The sequence below is a fragment of the Dendrobates tinctorius genome, unplaced genomic scaffold (genome assembly GCF_039654945.1).
Source record: "Dendrobates tinctorius isolate UK_male_01 unplaced genomic scaffold, ASM3965494v1 ptg000093l, whole genome shotgun sequence".
NCBI classification, from domain to species: Eukaryota; Metazoa; Chordata; class Amphibia; order Anura; family Dendrobatidae; genus Dendrobates; species Dendrobates tinctorius.
Window position 1 is genome coordinate 22,093,863 of NW_027361761.1, and position 20,220 is coordinate 22,114,082.

Consider the following 20,220-nt stretch of genomic DNA (forward strand, 5'->3'; position numbering starts at 1 on the left):
CGCCGCGGTAAAAACCGCAGCATTAGCACAGCATTGCGGAATCCCATAGGAATGCATGGGATGTTTATTTTTCGCGGCAAAATCGCGCGGTTAAAACCGCCGCGGAAACGCGAAAAAAAGCCACGTGTGAACTCAGCCTTAAAAAGAGACATTTGTTCACTGCCCTATGCTGCTATAGATGCAGACATATACTCATATTAGTACAGGAAAACAGAAGGTTTTCACCATTTCACCACAATAAATTCATTGTGATACCTTGAACTATGGCTCAGATTCAGTAAGACATGACATTTTGTACGCCTGTCTTAAAGAAAACAACCACCTTAATGATGTTGAAAAATACTGGAAATCCAGCAGCGGTGTGTTGTAAAAAGATCACCAGAAAATTCAGAATATGTTATTGCGTCATCTAGTGGCTAAAAGAAAGTAATGCAAAATATACACAGAAAATACTAACCTCTAAGGGTGCAGAATACAAACACATCAGAAAATTCCACAACTGTGGAGGCTTTTATTTTTTATTTTTTGGCAAGCACAGAAAATTCCTTTGAGATCAAGTGGATTGACTTTGACTATTTGCACAACTGTATTATTACTATTGATGAGCGAACGTGCATGGATAAGGTGTTATCTGAGCATGCTCGTGTGCTAACCGAGTGTCTTCGGTGTGCTCATATACCATGTTCGAGTTTCCGCGGTTGCACTTCTCGCAGCTGTTTGACAGCCACAACACATGCAGGGATTATCTCTTTGTTAGGCAAAGCCTGCATATCGAACAGCCACGAGACATGCAGCCGCGGGGACTTGAAAATAATATATGAACACACCAAAGTCACTCAGCACCCGAGCATGCTCAGATAACACCTTATCCCAGCACGTTCACTCATCCCATGAATCTGATGCAACCTGAATTTCTCAGCCAAATCCAAGAGTACTGCCGGATTCGAATTTCGGATGCGTCTTAGGGAACATTCAGACATCAGTTTTCCATGGATCAAATATGCTTCTATTATAGTCTATCGGGTCATCAGATGCCGTGGTTACAGGAGGACCCAAAGGTCTGCTCCGCAACATGGAGACATGTCTGGATTTGATTGCTTTGGCTCAGTGAAAAACATGACTAGCACTTAGATGCCATCAATGTGTTGGGCAATTTTCAGGTTTGTTTACTAAAAGTTTGAGAAAACTTCTCGTACACATATGGGAAAAATCACCAACGTCTAAGGCTGTGTGCACATGCTGCGGATTAGGTGCGGATTCATCCGCGCGGAATTTGTAAAATCCGCAGGTGAAACCGCAGGTCAAAAGACCTGCGGTTTTACCTGCGGATTGCTCTGCGGTTTGGCCCTGCGGTTTTTCATCTCCTCAATGGAGGAGATGGCAAACCGCAGGGGAATCCGCAGAAAGAATTGACATGTCAATTCTTTCTGCGGATTGAAAACCGCAGATAATCCGCGCGGAAAATTCCGCACCGTCTGCACTGCGGTTTTTGATTCCCATAGGGAATCATTGTACTGTACACCGCAGCAGAAACTGCTGCGGGTCCGCAGCGGCCAAAACCGCTGCGGAACCGCAGCAAAATCCGCAGCGTGTGCACACAGCCTGAATGGGGTCTTCTTATGCTTTAGTGTCTCTCCTGACCCCAGAGTTTAATAAACAAAGGGTTCAAATCAGGTGACAGGGTCAGAGCTGGGAATAGGGGAATATTATTTTTTTAAAAGTTTGTAACCTTTTTCCAGACCTTTTCTGGTGAATCCAAATTTTTGGTGAATTTTGGTGATGTCTACCCCTTACCAATGACGGCGTGGGGTCTCCGGTTGTAGAGTAATTGAGCTTCTCCCTTATATTTTGGTGACTGTCTCTAATGTGGATGCCGCATTGTCCACAGCCTGGATGGCGATGGTGAGCTGGTGATGCACAAGATCCCAATTATGTTTGAGGTCGCGTTCAATGGCCGTCTGATAGGCATCTGCCAGACCTGGGAAGGTGGCCACGGTGGAACTACGGGTGGCCCAGAGAACATGGCTACACAGGAAAGGAAAGAAAAGAAACTCTGTAACTATCAGGGAAAGTGAGGATTGGTGGTGATAATGACACATAGATCGTATCAAAGGGCATCAACAACATGTGCCATCTGTCCACAGGATCGGTGACAAACATATGATCCTTGGGGCCCCAATGGCTAGGGCCCTCACCAATTCCAAGACAGATGGCCCCATGTCCCCCTTTCTGAATAGAGGAGTACTGCATATGTTCCATTCACTGCCTATGGGAGCAGTGGTCACAGATGCACAGTATCCCAACCCGCAGAAGTGAATGGAGGGGTATGAATTTCATACGAATCTCCCCAAAAAATTTCAGCTGAATTCTTTATAGGGCTGGGAATGGTTTAGAAAAAAAGAATAAAATATACTCACCTGCCTCAAGTCTGCCCATCACCTGTCGCAGGTCACTATGGATCGGCCTTCACTCTTTGGATCAGTCTAAGGTCCAAATTTTCCGGTGCCGACTAGGCCCCACATGGTCACAAGGGGTTCAATGAATATCAAGCAAATGTGCTTTTCCCACGCTGTTACATGGGACGTGGCAGACATCACTGAAATGCGTCGCTCCCTTCGAGACCATTTGAGACCTAATCAGTGCTGGGAGATCCGAGCCAATGACTAAAAGTGAAGAATGATCAAAGACCAATCTGAAGCAGCAGAGAACTGGTTGCAGAACTGCTGCAGAAGGTAAGGTGAAGGGGTGGGCCTCGGACAGAAGAGGGGTGATCCTGGGACAGGTGAGGGGTGGGCCTAGGACAGGTGAAGGGTGGGCCTAGGACAGGTGAAGGGTGGGCCTAGGACAGGTGAAGGGTGGGCCTAGGACAGGTGAAGGGTGGGCCTAGGACAGGTGAAGGGTGGGCCTAGGACAGGTGAAGGGTGGGCCTAGGACAGGTGAAGGGTGGGCCTAGGACAGGTGAAGGGTGGGCCTAGGACAGGTGAAGGGTGGGCCTAGGACAGGTGAAGGGTGGGCCTAGGACAGGTGAAGGGTGGGCCTAGGACAGGTGAAGGGTGGGCCTAGGACAGGTGAAGGGTGGGCCTAGGACAGGTGAAGGGTGAGCCTGGGACAGGTGAGGGGTGGGCCTGGGACAGGTGAGGGGTGAGCCTAGGACAGGTGAGGGGTGGGCCTAGGACAGGTGAGGGGTGGGCCTAGGACAGGTGAGAGGTGGGGCCTTGGACAGATGAGGGGTGATCCTGGGACAGGTGAAGGGGTGGGCCTAGGACAGGTGAGGGGTGGGGCCTTGGACCGTTGAGGGGTGGGGCTAGGACAGATGAGGGGTGAGCCTGGGACAGGTGAGGGGTGGGCCTAGGAAAGATGAATTAAATGCTGTTTCTTTTATTTCGAACCCCTCCATTTGGTATGCTCTGAGGTCTCTCATGACCCCAAACTATAATTAACACCTTTTTGAGGTAGATTTGAATCAAAACTAAATTTATTCAGCCCAAATTAAATCTGCCTGAAACAAATTTTGGGAGAGTCATTCATCTCTAGTGATCACACATACAATACAAGGAATGGGCAGGAACTGGTGGTCACAGCCGATCTTTGCTTCCTATGCTGCAGCGATCACAAGCAGCACAGCCACGTGACCCCCCTACAACCAGTCACTGGCCTCAGCAGCTATGCCTTCATGTAAGGCCATTGATTGGCTGCATCGGCCATGTGACTTTGCAGCTTGTGATCACTGCAGCATAGTAACAGGGAGCGCAGGACATAATTGGAGCGCCACCAATTTAACAGTACGTTTTTTTCTTATTTCTTAATCCCGTGAAATCCATTTGTACCTGAAATACAGTCTGTCTGGAAAAGCAAAATTGTTTATGAAGGATCTATCCAAGAGCATCAGCTGGTCATTTATCATCCGTATCTTCAAAGGTCTGGAAATACATATACAGAAAGCAATGAGCTGGGCCAAATGTATAAAAATGTTCATGTTATGGCTCCAAAGGTATCAAGATTCCAGCCCAAAAGTCATCCTTAAAGGACATGGATAGGCGATCGGTGTCTGACCCCGGGGACCACTCCGCCTAACAGCAGGCAGCTTCCGCATGGGCTCAGCAGCTCCTCCGTACCCACAGCTGTGCCTGGTACCGCAGCCTATTCAAGTAGATGTGACGGAACTGCAGTACCCGGCACAGCCACAGTGTATGTGCAGCGCTGTTCTTGTGGGTGGTGGAATCTGAGCCTTTAGTAAGCGGCCTCTTAAGTAGAGAAGTAGGTTCACACAATACTTACGTCTTCTCCAAGTCCGATAGTTTCTTAATGACATCTTCCAAAGAGTCAGCTGCCGCCTTGTATCGATTAATCGCCCATTTTAATGGCTCTGTAAAGACAGACATTTAGTAATATAGACAGCCATTCTGAATCCTTCAATGAGGTCATGTGATACAAATAGTGGTGGCCATCATGGATATATGCAGTAATTGGTAATTTTTGACCCACTGTTTAGCCAATCAATACAGACTCATGGTATGGACGGAACGCTCATCAATAAGACATTCATTGTCAACATCATTGATTTTACGTACCACGTTACCAATCATTAACCTCTTGAAGATGGAGACAAAGTTACAAGGTGTGTATATATATATATATATATATATATATATATATATATATATATATATATATATATATATATATATATATATATATATATATATATATATATATATATATATATACACACACACACACACACTCACTGGCCACTTTATTAGGTACACCATGCTAGTAAGGGGTTGGACCCCCTTTTGCCTTCAGAACTGCCTCAATTCTTCGTGGCAGAGATTCAACAAGGTGCTGGAAGCATTCCTCAGAGATTTTGGACCATATTGACATGATGGCATCACACAGTTGGCGCAGATTTGTCGGCTGCACATCCCTGATGCGAATCTCCCGTTCCACCACATCCCAAAGATGCTCTATTGGATTGAGATCTGGTGACTGAGGAGGCCATTTGAGTACAGTAAACTCATTGTCATGTTCAAGAAACCAATCTGAGATGATTCGAGCTTTATGACATGGCGCATTATCCTGCTGAAAGTAGCCATCAGATGTTGGGTACATTGTGGTCATAAAGGGATGGACATGGTCAGCAACAATACTCAGGTAGGCTGTGGCGTTGCAACGATGCTCAATTGGTACCAAGGGGCCCAAAGAGTGCCCAGAAAAAATTCCCCACACCATGACACCATCACCACCAGCCTGAACCGTTGATACAAGGCAGGATGGATCCATGCTTTCATGTTGTTTACGCCAAATTCTGACCCTACCATCCGAATGTCGCAGCAGAAATCGAGACTCATCAGACCAGGCAACGTTTTTCCAATCTTCTACTGTCCAATTTCGATGAGCTTGTGCAAATTGTAGCCTCAGTTTCCTGTTCTTAGCTGAGAGGAGTGGTACCCAGTGTGGTCTTCTGCTGCTGTAGCCCATCTGCCTCAAAGTTCGACGCACTGTGCGTTCAGAGATGCTCTTCTGCCTACCTTGGTTGTAACGGGTGGCAATTTGAGTCACTGTTGCCTTTCTATCAGCTCGAACCAGTCTGCCCATTCTCCTCTGACCTCTGGCATCAACATGGCATTTCCGGCCACAGAACTGCCGCTCACTGGATTTTTTTTCTTTTTCGGACCATTCTCTGTAAACCCTAGAGATGGTTGTGCGTGAAAATCCCAGTAGATCAGCAGTTTCTGAAATTCTCAGACCAGCCCTTCTGGCACCAACAATCATGCCACGTTCAAAGGCACTCAAATCACCTTTCTTCCCCATACTAATGCTCGGTTTGAACTGCAGGAGATTGTCTTGACCATGTCTACATGCCTAAATGCACTGAGTTGCCGCCATGTGATTGGCTGATTAGAAATTAAGTCTTAACACACAGTTGGACAGGTGTACCTAATAAAGTGGCCAGTGAGTATATATATATATATATATATATATATATATATATATTATACCACACAAGATAAGACCCAAGGTGCAGACAATGCAAAGAAACCTCAGAAACCGTCCAACACATAGTGGCAGGATGCAAAATGCAAGCAGAAACAGCGTATACCTAACGCCACAACCAAGTAGTGGGAATTGTATACAGGAACATCTGCACAGCATATGGACTAAGTCCTCCTAAGTCCAGGTGGGAGACCCCAGAGAAAGTGGTGGAGAATGAAAGGACTAAAATCCTGTGGGACTTCAAGATCCAGCCGGATAAGCAGGTGTTGGCTAACCAACCAGACATTGTGATAGTAGACAAGGATCAGAAGACAGCGATGATAATAGATGTGGCAGTGCCAAGTGACAGCAACATCAGAAAGAAGGAATATGAGAAGCTGGAGAAATACCAGGACCTCAAAGGAGAACTGTAGAAGATGTGGAAGGTGAAGGCAACAGTGATTCTAGTGGTGATAGGAGCACTTGAAGCAGTGACCTCTAAGTTGGAAGAATTGCTACAACAGATCCCAGGAGCAACATCTGAGCTCTCTGTCCAGAAAAGCGCAACACTGGGAACAACTAAGATCCTGCGCAGAAACCTCATACTCCCAGGCCTCTGGTAGAGGACCCGAGAATGAGGAAGGACAACAAAGACCACCCCAGTGGGGTGAGATTGAAGTTATTTTTACAGAATATACTGGTATATACCTATTAATACCACAAAGAACAACCAAGTATAATCCAAAAAATATAAATGTTTATTCAAAATATTATTTTAAAATGTTTTTTTAATACATCACATCAAATAACAGAGGCCACTGAACCACATATAATATGACATAACCACTGGTATATAAAATAAACCATGTATCAAATAATTGCACAATTCCCTTATTAGTCCATGTGTGCAAAATCCGCAATAAAATAAGGTATATGTGCAAGAAAAAAAGTCTACAAAATACCATGGAAGATGGAAATAAAAAATGTAAAATAAAGCACAAATGTACAATGAGAAAACTCCCTTAGGACAAACTAGATGACTGGTGCATACTGAGAAAAAAATGCATGTATCATAAAAGTGTGTAGTTTCAATATATATGCAAAAAAATCCTGCCAAATGTGTCCAGTTAATAATGGGTGCATAAATATAAAGACAAATTTCAATGCATGTGCAAAAAAGTGTATCGCCTAAATAAATATGCAGGAAACTAAGTAACTGTGCCCAGGAAAATAATGTGCCCTACACGGGGAACCGGGCATTATGGGCCATAATTAATCTCATGTATAAAGACATTTATTTGTGAACTAAAACTTACATCAGACCAGTGGCTGCCAAATTCACCCCAACGCACGTTTCATGTCTCACTTCATCAGGAGATGTGTGGACAGGGAGGGACAGGCTGGATATATATAGGAACGTGTGTCCAATCAATATGTATGGCCATATTAAAACACATATATATTAAAATTTTAATATATTGCACTTATATTGTATTGCATTTATGTTTTAATATTCTATGGCACAACAGCGTTTCACGTTCACGTTCTCCACGGTTATTCATGCCATCTGTGCGTCATTCCGGTGCGCATGCGCCCCGAGTCTCACCCTTGCCTCTGGTGACGTGGACATGGGAGCCTTGTACGCACGCGCCGTCTCTATGATGACGCGACTTGCTTGTTCTCCGCGTCCTCTTTGTTTCATTGCAGCCATTTGGTAAATTCAAAAAAGTTCTTTTTTTTCTCATTAATGTACACTCTGCACCCCATCTTCACTGAAAAAAAAAAAAAAAAGGAAGAAATTTTTGCAAATTTATTAAAAAAAAGAAAAACTGAAATCACATGGTCATAAGTATTCAGACCCTTTGCTCAGACACTCATATTTAAGTCACATGTGGTCCATTCCTTGTGATCCTCCTTGAGATGGTTCTACTCCTTCATTGGAGTCCAGCTGTGTTTAATTAAACTGATAGGACTTGATTTGTAAAGGCGCACACCTGTCTATATAAGACCTCACAGCTCACAGTGCATGTCAGACCAAATGAGAATCATGAGGTCAAAGGAACTGGCCAAGGAGCTCAGAGACAGAATTGTCGCAAGGTACAGATCTGACCAAGGTTACAAAAGAATTTCCGCAGTACTGAAGGTTCCTAAGAGCATAGTGGCCTCCATAATCCTTAAATGGAATAAGTTTGGGACCACCAGAAGTCTTCATAGACCTGGCCGTCCAGCCAAACTGAGCAATCGTGGGAGAAGAGCCTTGGTGAGAGAGGTAAAGAAAAACCCCAAGATCACTGTGGCTGAGCTCCATAGATGAGGTAGGGAGATAGGAGAAAGTTCCACAAAGTCAACTATCACTGCAGCCCTCCACCAGTCGGGCGTTTATGGCAGAGTGGCCGGTCAGAAGCGTCTCCTCAGTGCAAGACATATGAAAGCCTGCATAGCGTTTGCTAAAAAACACATGAAGGACTCCCAGACTATGAGAAATAAGATTCTCCAGTCTGATGAGACGAAGGTAAACCTTTTTGGTGATAATTCTAAGCAGTATGTGTGGAGAAAACCAGGCACTTCTCATCACCTGCCCAATACAATCCCAACAGTGAAACATGGTGGTGGCAGCATCATGCTGTGGGGGTGTTTTTCAGCTGCAGGGACAGGACGACTGGTTGCAATTGAAGGAAACATGAATGCGGCCAAGTACAAAGATACCCTGGATGAAAACCTCTTCCAGAGTGCTCTGGACCTCAGACTTGGCCAAAGGTTCACTTCCAACAAGGCAATGACCATAAGCACACAGCTAAAATAACAAAGGAGTGGCTTCAGAACAACTCTGTGACCATTCTTGACTGGCCCAGCCAGAGCCCTGACCTAAACCCAATTGAGCATCTCTGGAGAGACCTGAAAATGGCTGTCCCCCAACGTTCACCATCCAACCTGACAGAACTGGAGAGGATCTGCAAGAAGAATGGCAGAGGATCCCCAAATCTAGGGGTGAAAAACTTGTTGCATCATTCCCGAGAAGACTCATGGCTGTACTAGCTCAAAAGGTGCTTCTACTCAATACTGAGCCAAGGGTCTGAATACTTAAGACCATGTGATATTTCAGTTTTTCTTTTTTAATAAATTTGCAAAAATTTCTACAGTTCTGTTTTTTTCAGTCAAGATGGGGTGCAGAGTGTACAGTAATGAGAAAAAAAAACTTTTTGGAATTTACAAAATGGCTGCAATGAAACAAAGAGTGAAAAATTTAAAGGGGTCTGAATACTTTCCATACTCACTGTATATACCAGGATGGGGTGCAGGATAACAGACATATATACCAGGATGAGGGGGCGGTCCGAATCTTGCATCAGGGCCCATTGGACTCTAGTTACGCCACTACTTAGAGGTCCACTCTGCCCAGGTTTGAATTTGAAACATCTTTCATTCCTATACGGCAGATGTGCACTTTGATGTATGAAGCGTGCCGACAACTGAGTAATTGCAGCGATCAGAGCTGGCTCAGATCACAGCATTTCAGCCACAATTGTAACAGCAGCATTTTAAAGGTGGGACATTTGGGGAAAGTGTTCCTTCTGACCCTCATCACCCCTTTTTTCATTATGAATGCAGGCAATGGATGGCATTATCATGGCAGCTGGGTGGCCCACTGAAGTGTCTTTCCTGCTTGGATACCTATGAAGCCTCTTAGGAGATTAGTAAATTTGCGATACGCTGCAATTTTACAGTTCACATAGTTGGTATACAATATCAGAATTTCTTTCTGTAAACATCGGAACGAAAAATTAATTAAAAAAGCAGAATCTCTGTTTCTTTCTATTAAACTTGGTTCTCAAAAATGTGAAATATGGTAATAGGAGATCAGAAAGTCATGACAAAAGAAAAAGTTTTAACTCTTGGGCCCACGTGTAAACCTGGAGCCAGCCCTGGCTTTTATCAGACCAAAGATATGTAGAAATCCAAAAACTTGTCTTAGATGGCCTCTATGGGATTATATTCGTCCTGCCAAAAATTGCAGTATTATATTTATGCTGTTACCTAGAGAGATGTTATGTTTGCTGAGATTGGTCTGGAAAGCTTCCGCTTGCTTATAAAACCCGTCCAATGTTTCGCCATAATCTCTCGCCCCCAGTGGCAGGATGAGACTGTCTGCTAAGCGCAGCAGTACATTTCCGGCCGTGCGTGCTACCGTCTGATGGCTGGTAAATCCTACAGGTATAACAAAAAGGAAAAACCCATACATGGTAACTAAATCACTTATGGAGTCGTGATCACACATATAGAGTCCATTCTATATATGACACTAATTTAATGGACCCCTTTTGCTCTCGGTCACATCCACTGCTCGAGTCTCTTTGCCGGTCTCAGTTTTCTTCCGGTATATGGTGACACTTGATTACTGCAGCCAATCAGTAGCCAACTGCTTCTTCAAGGCTGCAGCCAATCAGTGGGAAATCAAAAGCAATCGTGTGATGTCACCCACCTACAAGAAGAGAAAGTGAGGAGAACGGCGGGAGACACAAGGGGCGATGCACAACATCCTTTTTTTTTTGAAGGGGTGGAGGGAGAGTACCTCACCTATATAAAATTAGTAGAAGAGAACTCACGCACACTCGAAATATGAATGGCCATAGTAATCCATCAGGACACTTATTTATTAAAGGAGATCGTAGATATCTACGGCGTATCTATAAGATGTCACCACTTAGCAACACAATCCCTGGAGGGACCCTATTGTTATTACATAGGTAGGCCATAAATGTTTATAGCGATAATACTTCTTTATAAAGGAGATATTCTGAGACATTATAAGGGGGCAGCTTCAATAATAACCTTTATCTCTTGACCAGAACAGAGAATAATGAAACGTGGCATTCCTCTTTCTGGAGTACCGGCAGTCCTGACTGTATACTATAGGTAATAATTGCAATTTTATTTTGTATAAAGTCGTAACAGGGCTGACCTAAAGAAGCAAGAGCCCACTACTGTAGCTATGTATACCTCCATGTGTACAGCCACTTTACCTGGGTCTATATATTTAGAAGCATAATCAAAAGTGTCAAACGCTGTGTGGTAGGCAGGATATATGCGAGCCGATGTCACCCTCTGTAAGGTTCAAAAGAAGAAACAAAAAATAAGAGAGCTTGCAAAATTATCTCCAACAATTGACAGTATTATAATAGTTACATTCTTGTACATAGGGGGCAGTATTATAGTAGTTATATTCTTGTATATAGGAGCAGTATTATAGTAGTTATATTCTTGTACATAGGGACAGTATTATAGTAGTTATATTCTTGTACATAGGGGCAGTATTATAGTAGTTATATTCTTGTACATAGGGGACAGTATTATAATAGTTATATTCTTCTACATAGGGTCAGCATTATAGTAGTTATATTCTTGTACATAGGGACAGTATTATAGTAGTTATATTCTTGTACATAGGAGCAGTATTATAATAGTTATATTCTTCTACATAGGAGGCATTATAGTAGTTATATTATTGTACATAGGGGCAGTATTCTAGCAGTTATATTCTTGTACATAGGAGCAGTATTATAGTAGTTATATTCTTGTACATAGGAGCAGTATTATAGTAGTTATATTCTTGTACATAGGGGCAGTATTATAGTAGTTATATTCTTGTACATAGGAGCAGTATTATAGTAGTTATATTCTTGTACATAGGAGCAGTATTATAGCAGTTATATTCTTGTATATAGGAGCAGTATTATAGTAGTTATATTCTTGTATATAGGAGCAGTATTATAGTAGTTATATTCTTGTACATAGGAGCAGTATTATAGTAGTTATATTCTTTTACATAGGAGCAGTATTATAGTAGTTATATTCTTGCACATAGGGGACAGTATTATAGTAGTTATATTCTTGTACATAGGGGGCAGTATTATAGTAGTTATATTCTTGTACATAGAGGCAGTATTATAGCAGTTATATTCTTGTACATAGGAGGCAGTATTATAGCAGTTATATTCTTGTACATAGGAGGCAGTATTATAGTAGTTACATTCTTGTACATAGGAGCAGTATTATAGTAGTTATATTCTTTTATATAGGAGCAGTATTATAGTGGTTATATTCTTGTACATAGGAGCAGTATTATAGTAGTTATATTCTTGTACATAGGAGCAGTATTATAGTAGTTATATTCTTGTACATAGGAGCAGTATTATAGTAGTTATATTCTTGTACATAGGAGCAGTATTATAGTAGTTATATTCTTGCACATAGGGGACAGTATTATAGTAGTTATATTCTTGTACATAGAGGCAGTATTATAGCAGTTATATTCTTGTACATAGGAGGCAGTATTATAGCAGTTATATTCTTGTACATAGGAGGCAGTATTATAGTAGTTACATTCTTGTACATAGGAGCAGTATTATAGTAGTTATATTCTTGTATATAGGGGAAGTATTATAGTAGTTATATTCTTGTACATAGGAGCAGTATTATAGTAGTTATATTCTTGTACATAGGAGCAGTATTATAGTAGTTATATTCTTGTACATAGGAGCAGTATTATAGTAGTTATATTCTTGCACATAGGGGACAGTATTATAGTAGTTATATTCTTGTACATAGATGCAGTATTATAGTAGTTACATTCTTGTACATAGGAGGCAGTATTATAGTAGTTACATTCTTGTACATAGGAGCAGTATTATAGTAGTTATATTCTTGTATATAGGGGAAGTATTATAGTAGTTACATTCTTGTACATAGGAGCAGTATTATAGTAGTTATATTCTTGTATATAGGGGAAGTATTATAGTAGTTATATTCTAGTACATAGGAGCAGTATTATAGTAGTTATTGTCTAGTACAGGGTTCCCCAACTCCAGTCATCAAGGCCCACCAACAGGTCATGTTTTCAGGATTTCCTTAATATTGCCCAGGTGATAATTGCATCACCTGTACAATGCAAGGGAAATCCTGAAAACATGACCTGTTGGTGGGCCTTGATGACTGGAGTTGGGGAACCCTGTTCTAGTACATAGAAGACAGTATTATAATAGTTATATATGTGTACGTAGGGACCATATAATAGTTGTTATAATGTTCACTGGTGGCATTATTTAATTTTTATATAATTATTCTAATTATAAAATTATACCTGGGTGAAGCAAAGCATTTTGGTACTTGCCGTGATATCTGCGGCGGCTGTAGCCTGAGTCACGTGATGCCAAGTGAGTGGTCATCGACAGCGCCGCTCACAGGCAGAGAGGACAACAAGATGTATTTACAAAAATACTTCTATACAAGGGTTATATCGGTGGGGGAATTATAGGATGTAGTGGACCACCTCTTGAAATATTTGATCATGGGCAGCATTATAATAGATGTTATTGGTGCAGTAAATAATATTTGATTTGGATTGGGTTGTGAAATAAGTTCCCATATTATTCCAAGCTTAAAATGTGCTCATATAAGTTGCCACCTTCCTTCTGTCACCCTTCTTGCTAGCTCATACATCACTTAGCAGAAGACAATATTATTTCCAACTCTATCAGTCCCTGGTTTCCACACTTGTCTTTCGCCTACCATCAGTACTTACTGTATCGTAGGTGTATGCAATGTCCATGCATGTTATACCCAAGTAATGTAAAAATGGGGCGTAGTCACTGCCGATACCCAGGGTCCCAATCCTACAGGGGAAGAAATGTAAACGTCAGAACGATCACCATCCCTATATACTGAAAGTGATCAACATTCTAGAAAACGAGGAAAACTCATTACCGATGAAAGCCACATTACATACAGGAAGGTAGTGTACCCGCGACAAACCATTGCGATATTCTGGAGGAAATGGTGCCAAGGGCTCACCAGTGACATTGACTTTGGGGGCGCACTTTTCACCTACATACAAATAGTACACTACCCTCATTCACAAATTTACCTCTATCGCTGTATAATAATAAACTGGGTAGTTTGGTTAATGAGTGATGAGATGCTGCTTTTTTTTGTACAGAGTGAATCAAGTGAATTATGCCAAGTACTGCCCATACAGTGGGATTGGGGGCCTAGATCTGCACAAGGCCCCACCTGGGGATTCCCCTCCTACCCTGTGGGCCAGTCCAAGCCTGTACTCAAGTATAAGGGACAATTTCCTCCAGAATCCGCAAAAGGAGCAGCGGCGCTTGCCGATATCATTAACGTTTCATCAGTGATATACAGAAATGCAGAACTCACTGGGGAATGACGCCATGCTGCGAGCTGTTGCGGTTGGAGTGATTTTTCCAGTTATCGTACACGGTTAGGCCATTTTGGGGGGTCTTCACCTGGGGCAAAGAAAAATATGAGCAAGATAAGAGATTACTCTGGAATTAAAAACCTAGCTTCCTTAGTAGATTCGTATACAGGAGTTCATGGTTTGTCTGCTATATGGAGGCATGCTATATGGAGGCATGGTAATCAACATGGACGCTACAGATAGTTTATTGGCAATGTTGTGCGGCACTCCTATATTATTAATATACAGCATTATTACTGGATAGAAACTAGCCTTCCTTAAGTGATCAGCTCATCCCAATCATTCGCTCATGTAAACCTGCCACTAATCTGCTGCAAAACGTTTTGATGGGTCATTAAATCATCACTGTCCACAGGGCACAGCCTCATGTAGACAGGGGATGTGATGCTGACAATACGCACGCTATGTGGGGACAGAAGGATTGTATTCCCGATCATCAGAGTGAACAGATCACAAGCCAGTACGGATCGACTTGCGTATAGTTGCCTCATGGAGTACAAATCTGATTATCTAAAGCATCTTAACTTTGTGAGGTTTTTAATGAAAAGGAGTCGGCCAGCTAGAAAATATATTCATAAAAAAAAAGTAAGAATGCTATAAAATAGCTAAAAATAAAATACATCTAAAAACATCAAAGAAAGTCATCATATTAAAAAAAAGTCTGAAAATATTAAGACTATAAAGTAAAAAATAAATAAATCTCAAAATAAGATATCAAAAGGAAATAAATATGAAATTGACTAAGAAACTTATAAAATAACAAAATAAATCTGAAAATATCCACTATAGTTCTAAAATTGAAAAAAAAAAAAATGAAAATCTGACATCTACAAAAAGTTGTAATATAAAAGAAAAGAAATCTAAAAACATCAAAAAAGTTACATAATGAAAAGAAATGAAAATAATTCTGAAAACAAATAAGAAAGTATTAAACTAAAATATAGAAAATTACTCTGAAAATGTCAAAAAAAATGTATGAAAAAAATCTAAGAGTTATAAAATAATATACTGTAGTCAATCTGGAAGCATCTAAAAAATTCTGAAATTAAAAAAGAAAAACAACTAAAATTTATAAAAATAAAAAAAAATAAGTTAAATCTTGTAAATGTTATATAATTACAAGAGGAGTTCTCCTCGTTGGAGCCAACAAGGGGTTAAACAGGTTTTTAAGCTAAATAACACAAAGAACAGTATAACTCAGGGCCACAGTCTATGCATTTATCTGCTTCACTTATCATGAGTCTGTTGATGTTCACTCTTCCAGAAACGGAAGTTGAGAGCAGACCGATGCCGGTACTGAGACCTTCAGGATTCCCTGCCCAACAGATCTGTGCGCACTCCTCTGTCGTCAACGGGCGGTCACCGGTCCCTGCTCTCTCTTCTCTACGGCGGGAACTCTCTGCTGCTTCACGCGCTAAACCTTCTCTCTTCCACCCGCTTACCACGCCCCTTCTCTCTGGATCATGGGTTCTTTCCGTCTCCCATTTCCTTCCCCCCTTCAACACTGGACGCGGCCTCGGCAGTTCCGGACCCGGTGTCTCATTTGTACCCACAACCTGGTCTTCTTCCTTACATTTTCCGGATTTCCATAGTATTGTACAGATGAGAAAATTCCTGATACCTTGATGATACTTCCATCACCTGTGCAATACTAAGGCAATCCTGAAAACATGACCTGTTGGGGGTCGTGAGGACTGGAATTTGGGAAACATTGCTATAGACCTAAATAGATACTGATAGGTCCATCAACATTTATTAGTAGCATTCAGAACGGAGGTTTCGATGAAGTGATGGAGTCTTTTTAGCGTTTGGGTTGAGCTTTTTCAGGCGTATTTCAGGCAGTTGCGAGTGGTCAATCGCTCTTACTTTCTCACATCAGACAATGGAGTTACCTGTTTGGATGCAGCAAAGACCACACCTTGTGCTGGAGGAGTCCCCTGAACCCTCAATGTTGCATTCGCTGAAAGAGGAAAATTATTTATGTTGCGGTGTAATAAAATCACATCACCTGCAATAAGCCTGTGAGGAATGACAAAAGCTTAAGATTTCTTTATACAGTCATGGCCAAAAGTATTGGCACCCATTAAATTATTCCATACAATGAAGTAATTTTCCAAAAAAAATTATTGCAATTACACATGTTTTGGTAAACACATGTTTATTTCCTTTGTGTGTATTGGAACAATACAAAAGAACTGATAGGAAAAAAAAGCAATTTGGACATAATTTCACACAAAATCCCCAAAACATGGATTTTTGTGAGTACTCACCGTAAAATATTTTTCTCCGAAACGCTCATTGGGGGACACAGGTACTGTGGGTGTATGTTACTGCCATCTGGAGGCTGACACTAGGCAAACAACACAAGGTTAGCTCCTCCCCCGCCGTATACACCCTCGCCCTGAATGCGGGCGGCAGTTTAGTGCAAAAGCAGTAGGAGAACAATAACAATCAGCCTTAATGCAGAAAAACAATATGTCTGGTAAAGGACCACCCTGACATTCACAAAAGAACATACATCAATTAAATAAACAAGAGCCAACTTGGCTAACAGGGTGGGTGCTGTGTCCCCAATGAGCGTCTCGGAGAAAAGGATTTTACGGTGAGTACTCACAAAAATCCATGTTTCTCCGCCTCATTGGGGAAACAGGTACTGTGGGACATCCCAAAGCAGTCCCTGGGTGGGAGATTGACTCACCGATCCAAGCTACATGCACCTCCTGTTTAAAGGTGCGCCACCGCTGCTTGGAAAATCCTTCTACCCAGGCTCGCATCCGCCGAAGCATGAGTATGGATACTATAATGTTTAGTAAACGTGTGCAGGCTGGACCAGGTCGCTGCCTTGCATACCTGTTCTGCCGAAGCCTGGTGCCGAAGCGCCGAAGAGGCGCCCATTGCTCGAGTAGAGTACGCTTTGATCCCTGATGGAACTGACGCACCTCTGATGCGATAGGCCTCCTGAATAGTTAAACGGATCCATCTGGCTATGGTCATTTTTGAGGCCACGAGTACCCTCCTGCGCCCCTCAGGGAGCACGAACAGCGTATCTGTCTGGCGAAAAGGTGCCGCCCGCAACACGTACCTCCTGAGTGCTCTCACCAGGTCTAAGGTGTGAAGAGCTTTCTCCACGCGATGCACCAGTGGCGGACAGAACGAGGGCAAGACAATATCCTCGTTGATGTGGAAAGAGGACGCCACCTTGATAAGAAAGGGGGGAGCCGGTCTAAGCACCACCTTATCCTTGTGGAAAGCGATAAAAGGTGCTCGGCAAGACAGAGCCGCCAACTCTGACACTCGCCTCACGGAGGTAATGGCCACCAAAAACACCACCTTCCAAGAGAGGAATGATAAAGATATATCCTGTAGCGGCTCAAAAGGAGCATCTTGCAGGACACTCAGGACCAGGTTAAGGTCCCAGGTGTCCACTGGCGCCTTATAGGGAAGTACTAAATGAGAGACTCCCTGGATGAAAGTCTTCACCTGCATATTAGTAGCAATCTTCCGCTGGAAAAGAATGGACAATGCCGAAATCTGTCTCCTAAGGGAGCTCGGGGCCAGTCCCGCGTCTAGGCCTGATTGGAGAAAGGCCAAGATGTTGGGAATAGAGAATGTTAGGGGCGAAAACCCCCGCTCTCGGCACCAAGAGAAGAAAATTTTCCAGGTGTGATGGTAGATTCTTGCCGAGGTAGACTTCCTGGCGCTAACCATTGTAGCGACCATTCCTGTCAGAGACACTGCACTGAACTTGCTCACTGAGCCAGTGCACGTGCCCTGAGTATAGCGAAAGCGTACTCAAAGCTACCTGTGGAGCGGGCAGCAACCGAATAGATGCGTACTTCAGAGCCGCAGGACCTGAAGCACGTGACTGCTAGAGGCGTGGCCTAAACTCCACAGAGCTAGGAGCTGCAAGACAATTCCTAGCAGAGTAACTGCGAGACAAAGTTACCAAGGGGCATAGACAGGGAGAATAGTCAGGACGTAGCCAATGAGTCACACACAGAGATAGCTGCAAGGTACCAGAGGGGCGAGCAGAGAGTAGTCTGGTCACAGGCAATGAGTCATACACAGATAGCTGCAAGGTACAAGAGGGGCGAGCAGAGAGTAGTCAGGTCACAGGCAATGAGTCATACACAGATAATAACGCAGTACAAAAACAACAGGCAAACTCACAACGGGAAACAGAATCGGGTCAGAACCATATAAACAAGCTATAGCAACAAACAGGCACACGGGGGTCAGCACACTAGGCCAAAGGCAAAAGTATAACTGGCAGGGATTGAAGCTACCCAGAGGTTTATGAAGCTCTCCCAGAACCAGAAAGAGGCCACAATCATTAACCCCAAGTGTGCAGGTCAAAACCTGCACAGAGCTCCAGACATTAACCCCCGGTGTGCAGCTCAAAAACCTGCACTGGGATCATGACAATTCCATGCTCGAACCCAGCCTGGGTCAGAATCCAAGATTCAACGGCCATGCCGTCAAACACAGGACCCCTGAGTTCGGGTGGAAGATCGGGCCCTGGGACAGTAGATCTGGATGCACTGGCAGTCGCCATGGGACGTCGGTGAGCAGCTGCACCAGATCTGCGTACCACGCATGCCAGGGCCAGTCTGGTGCTAGCAGAATCGCTGGAACCCCTTCTGTTTTGATCTTCCTGATGACCCTCGGAAGCAATGGCAATGGGGGAAACAAGTATGGAAGGCGAAACTGGTTCCATGGTAGAACCAACACATCCACCCCAAACGCTCGCAGGTCCCGTGACCAAGCGATGTACACGGGTACCTTGGCGTTCATTCTGGATACCATCAGATCCATATCCGGAGTTCCCCATCATTGGCAAATCTGCTGGAAGACCTCGGGGTGCAGGGCCCATTCCCCAGCCACGACCTCCTGCCGGCTGAGGAAGTCTGCTGCTCAATTTTCTACTCCTGGGATGTGGACTGCCGAAAATACCGACTGGTTCATCTCGGCCCACTGAAGGACGAATCCTATCTCGCGCATGGTTGCCCTGCTGCGCATGCCCCCTTGATGACTTACATAAGCCACCGCCGAGGCGTTGTCTGACTGAATCCGAATGGGCCATCCTGATAGAAGGTGCTGAAAATGCTGCAGCGCCCGCTGGATCTCTCGTATTTCCAACAGGTTGATCGGGAGGCGTGCCTCCTGTTGGGACCATTGGCCATGAGCCGTGTGATGGTGAAAAACTGCTCCCCAGCCCAGGAGGCTGGCATCGGTCGTGACCACTAGCCAGTGCTCTGGGGGAAATGGTTTCCCTTGAAGAAGGGAGGATCTAATCGGCAACCACTCCAGTGACTGCCTGACCTGAAGGGACAGCCGGCAATGCTGCCCGAGCGTAAACGGGTTCCTGTCCCAAGCTGCCAAGAGGGCGTGCTGTAGTGTGTGAATATGAAACTGGGCAAACTGAATTGCTTCCATTGCTGCCACCATCTTCCCCAGTATCCTCATTCCAAAACGAATGGTGTGAGGGATAGGCTGCCGGAGCTTCTGGACTCCTTGCTGGAGCGCTAGGGCTTAGTCTTGCGGGAGAATCACCGACCCTCGGGAGGTATCGAAGATCATTTCTAGAAAGGAGATCCTCTGGGCTGGCACAAGGGATGACTTTCCTGTTGACCAACCACCCTAAGCGGGAGAGCGTATCCAGCGTAATGCCGACATTCTCCTGGCATGCCCGAAATGAGGGGCCCTTCACCAAGAGGTTGTCTAAGTGGGGCAAGATGACTATGCCCCGAGAGTGTAAGACGGCCATCACGACTGCCATTACCTTCGTGAACACTCTGGGGGCGGTGGCTAGCCCGAAGGGCAGCGCTGCAAACTGGAAGTGACAGCCATTGATGACGAATCGAAGGAACCTTTGATGCGGTGGAAAAATAGGGACGTGCAGGTAGGCGTCCTGGATGTCGACAGAGGCTAAGTACTCTCCCTGTACCATGGCCGAAATAACTGAACAG

The 20,220-nt window shown here is 43.7% G+C and overlaps 1 protein-coding gene across 1 annotated transcript in view; it reads right to left on the bottom strand.

The window, feature by feature from the left end:
* Window positions 1–504: 504 nt before the first annotated feature.
* The window catches only part of LOC141098601 (aminopeptidase NAALADL1-like), a 52,243-nt gene continuing 32,527 nt past the window's right edge, over window positions 505–20,220 (bottom strand). Inside the window, exons 12-19 of the mRNA XM_073586539.1 lie at window positions 16,144–16,211; window positions 14,191–14,279; window positions 13,556–13,646; window positions 10,998–11,079; window positions 10,012–10,182; window positions 4,279–4,366; window positions 3,828–3,920; window positions 505–2,025 (exon numbers count right to left, since the gene is read on the bottom strand). Of these exons, the coding sequence (XP_073442640.1) occupies window positions 1,842–2,025; window positions 3,828–3,920; window positions 4,279–4,366; window positions 10,012–10,182; window positions 10,998–11,079; window positions 13,556–13,646; window positions 14,191–14,279; window positions 16,144–16,211 (866 nt within the window). The 3' untranslated portion in view covers window positions 505–1,841. The remainder of the gene's footprint in view (window positions 2,026–3,827; window positions 3,921–4,278; window positions 4,367–10,011; window positions 10,183–10,997; window positions 11,080–13,555; window positions 13,647–14,190; window positions 14,280–16,143; window positions 16,212–20,220) is intronic.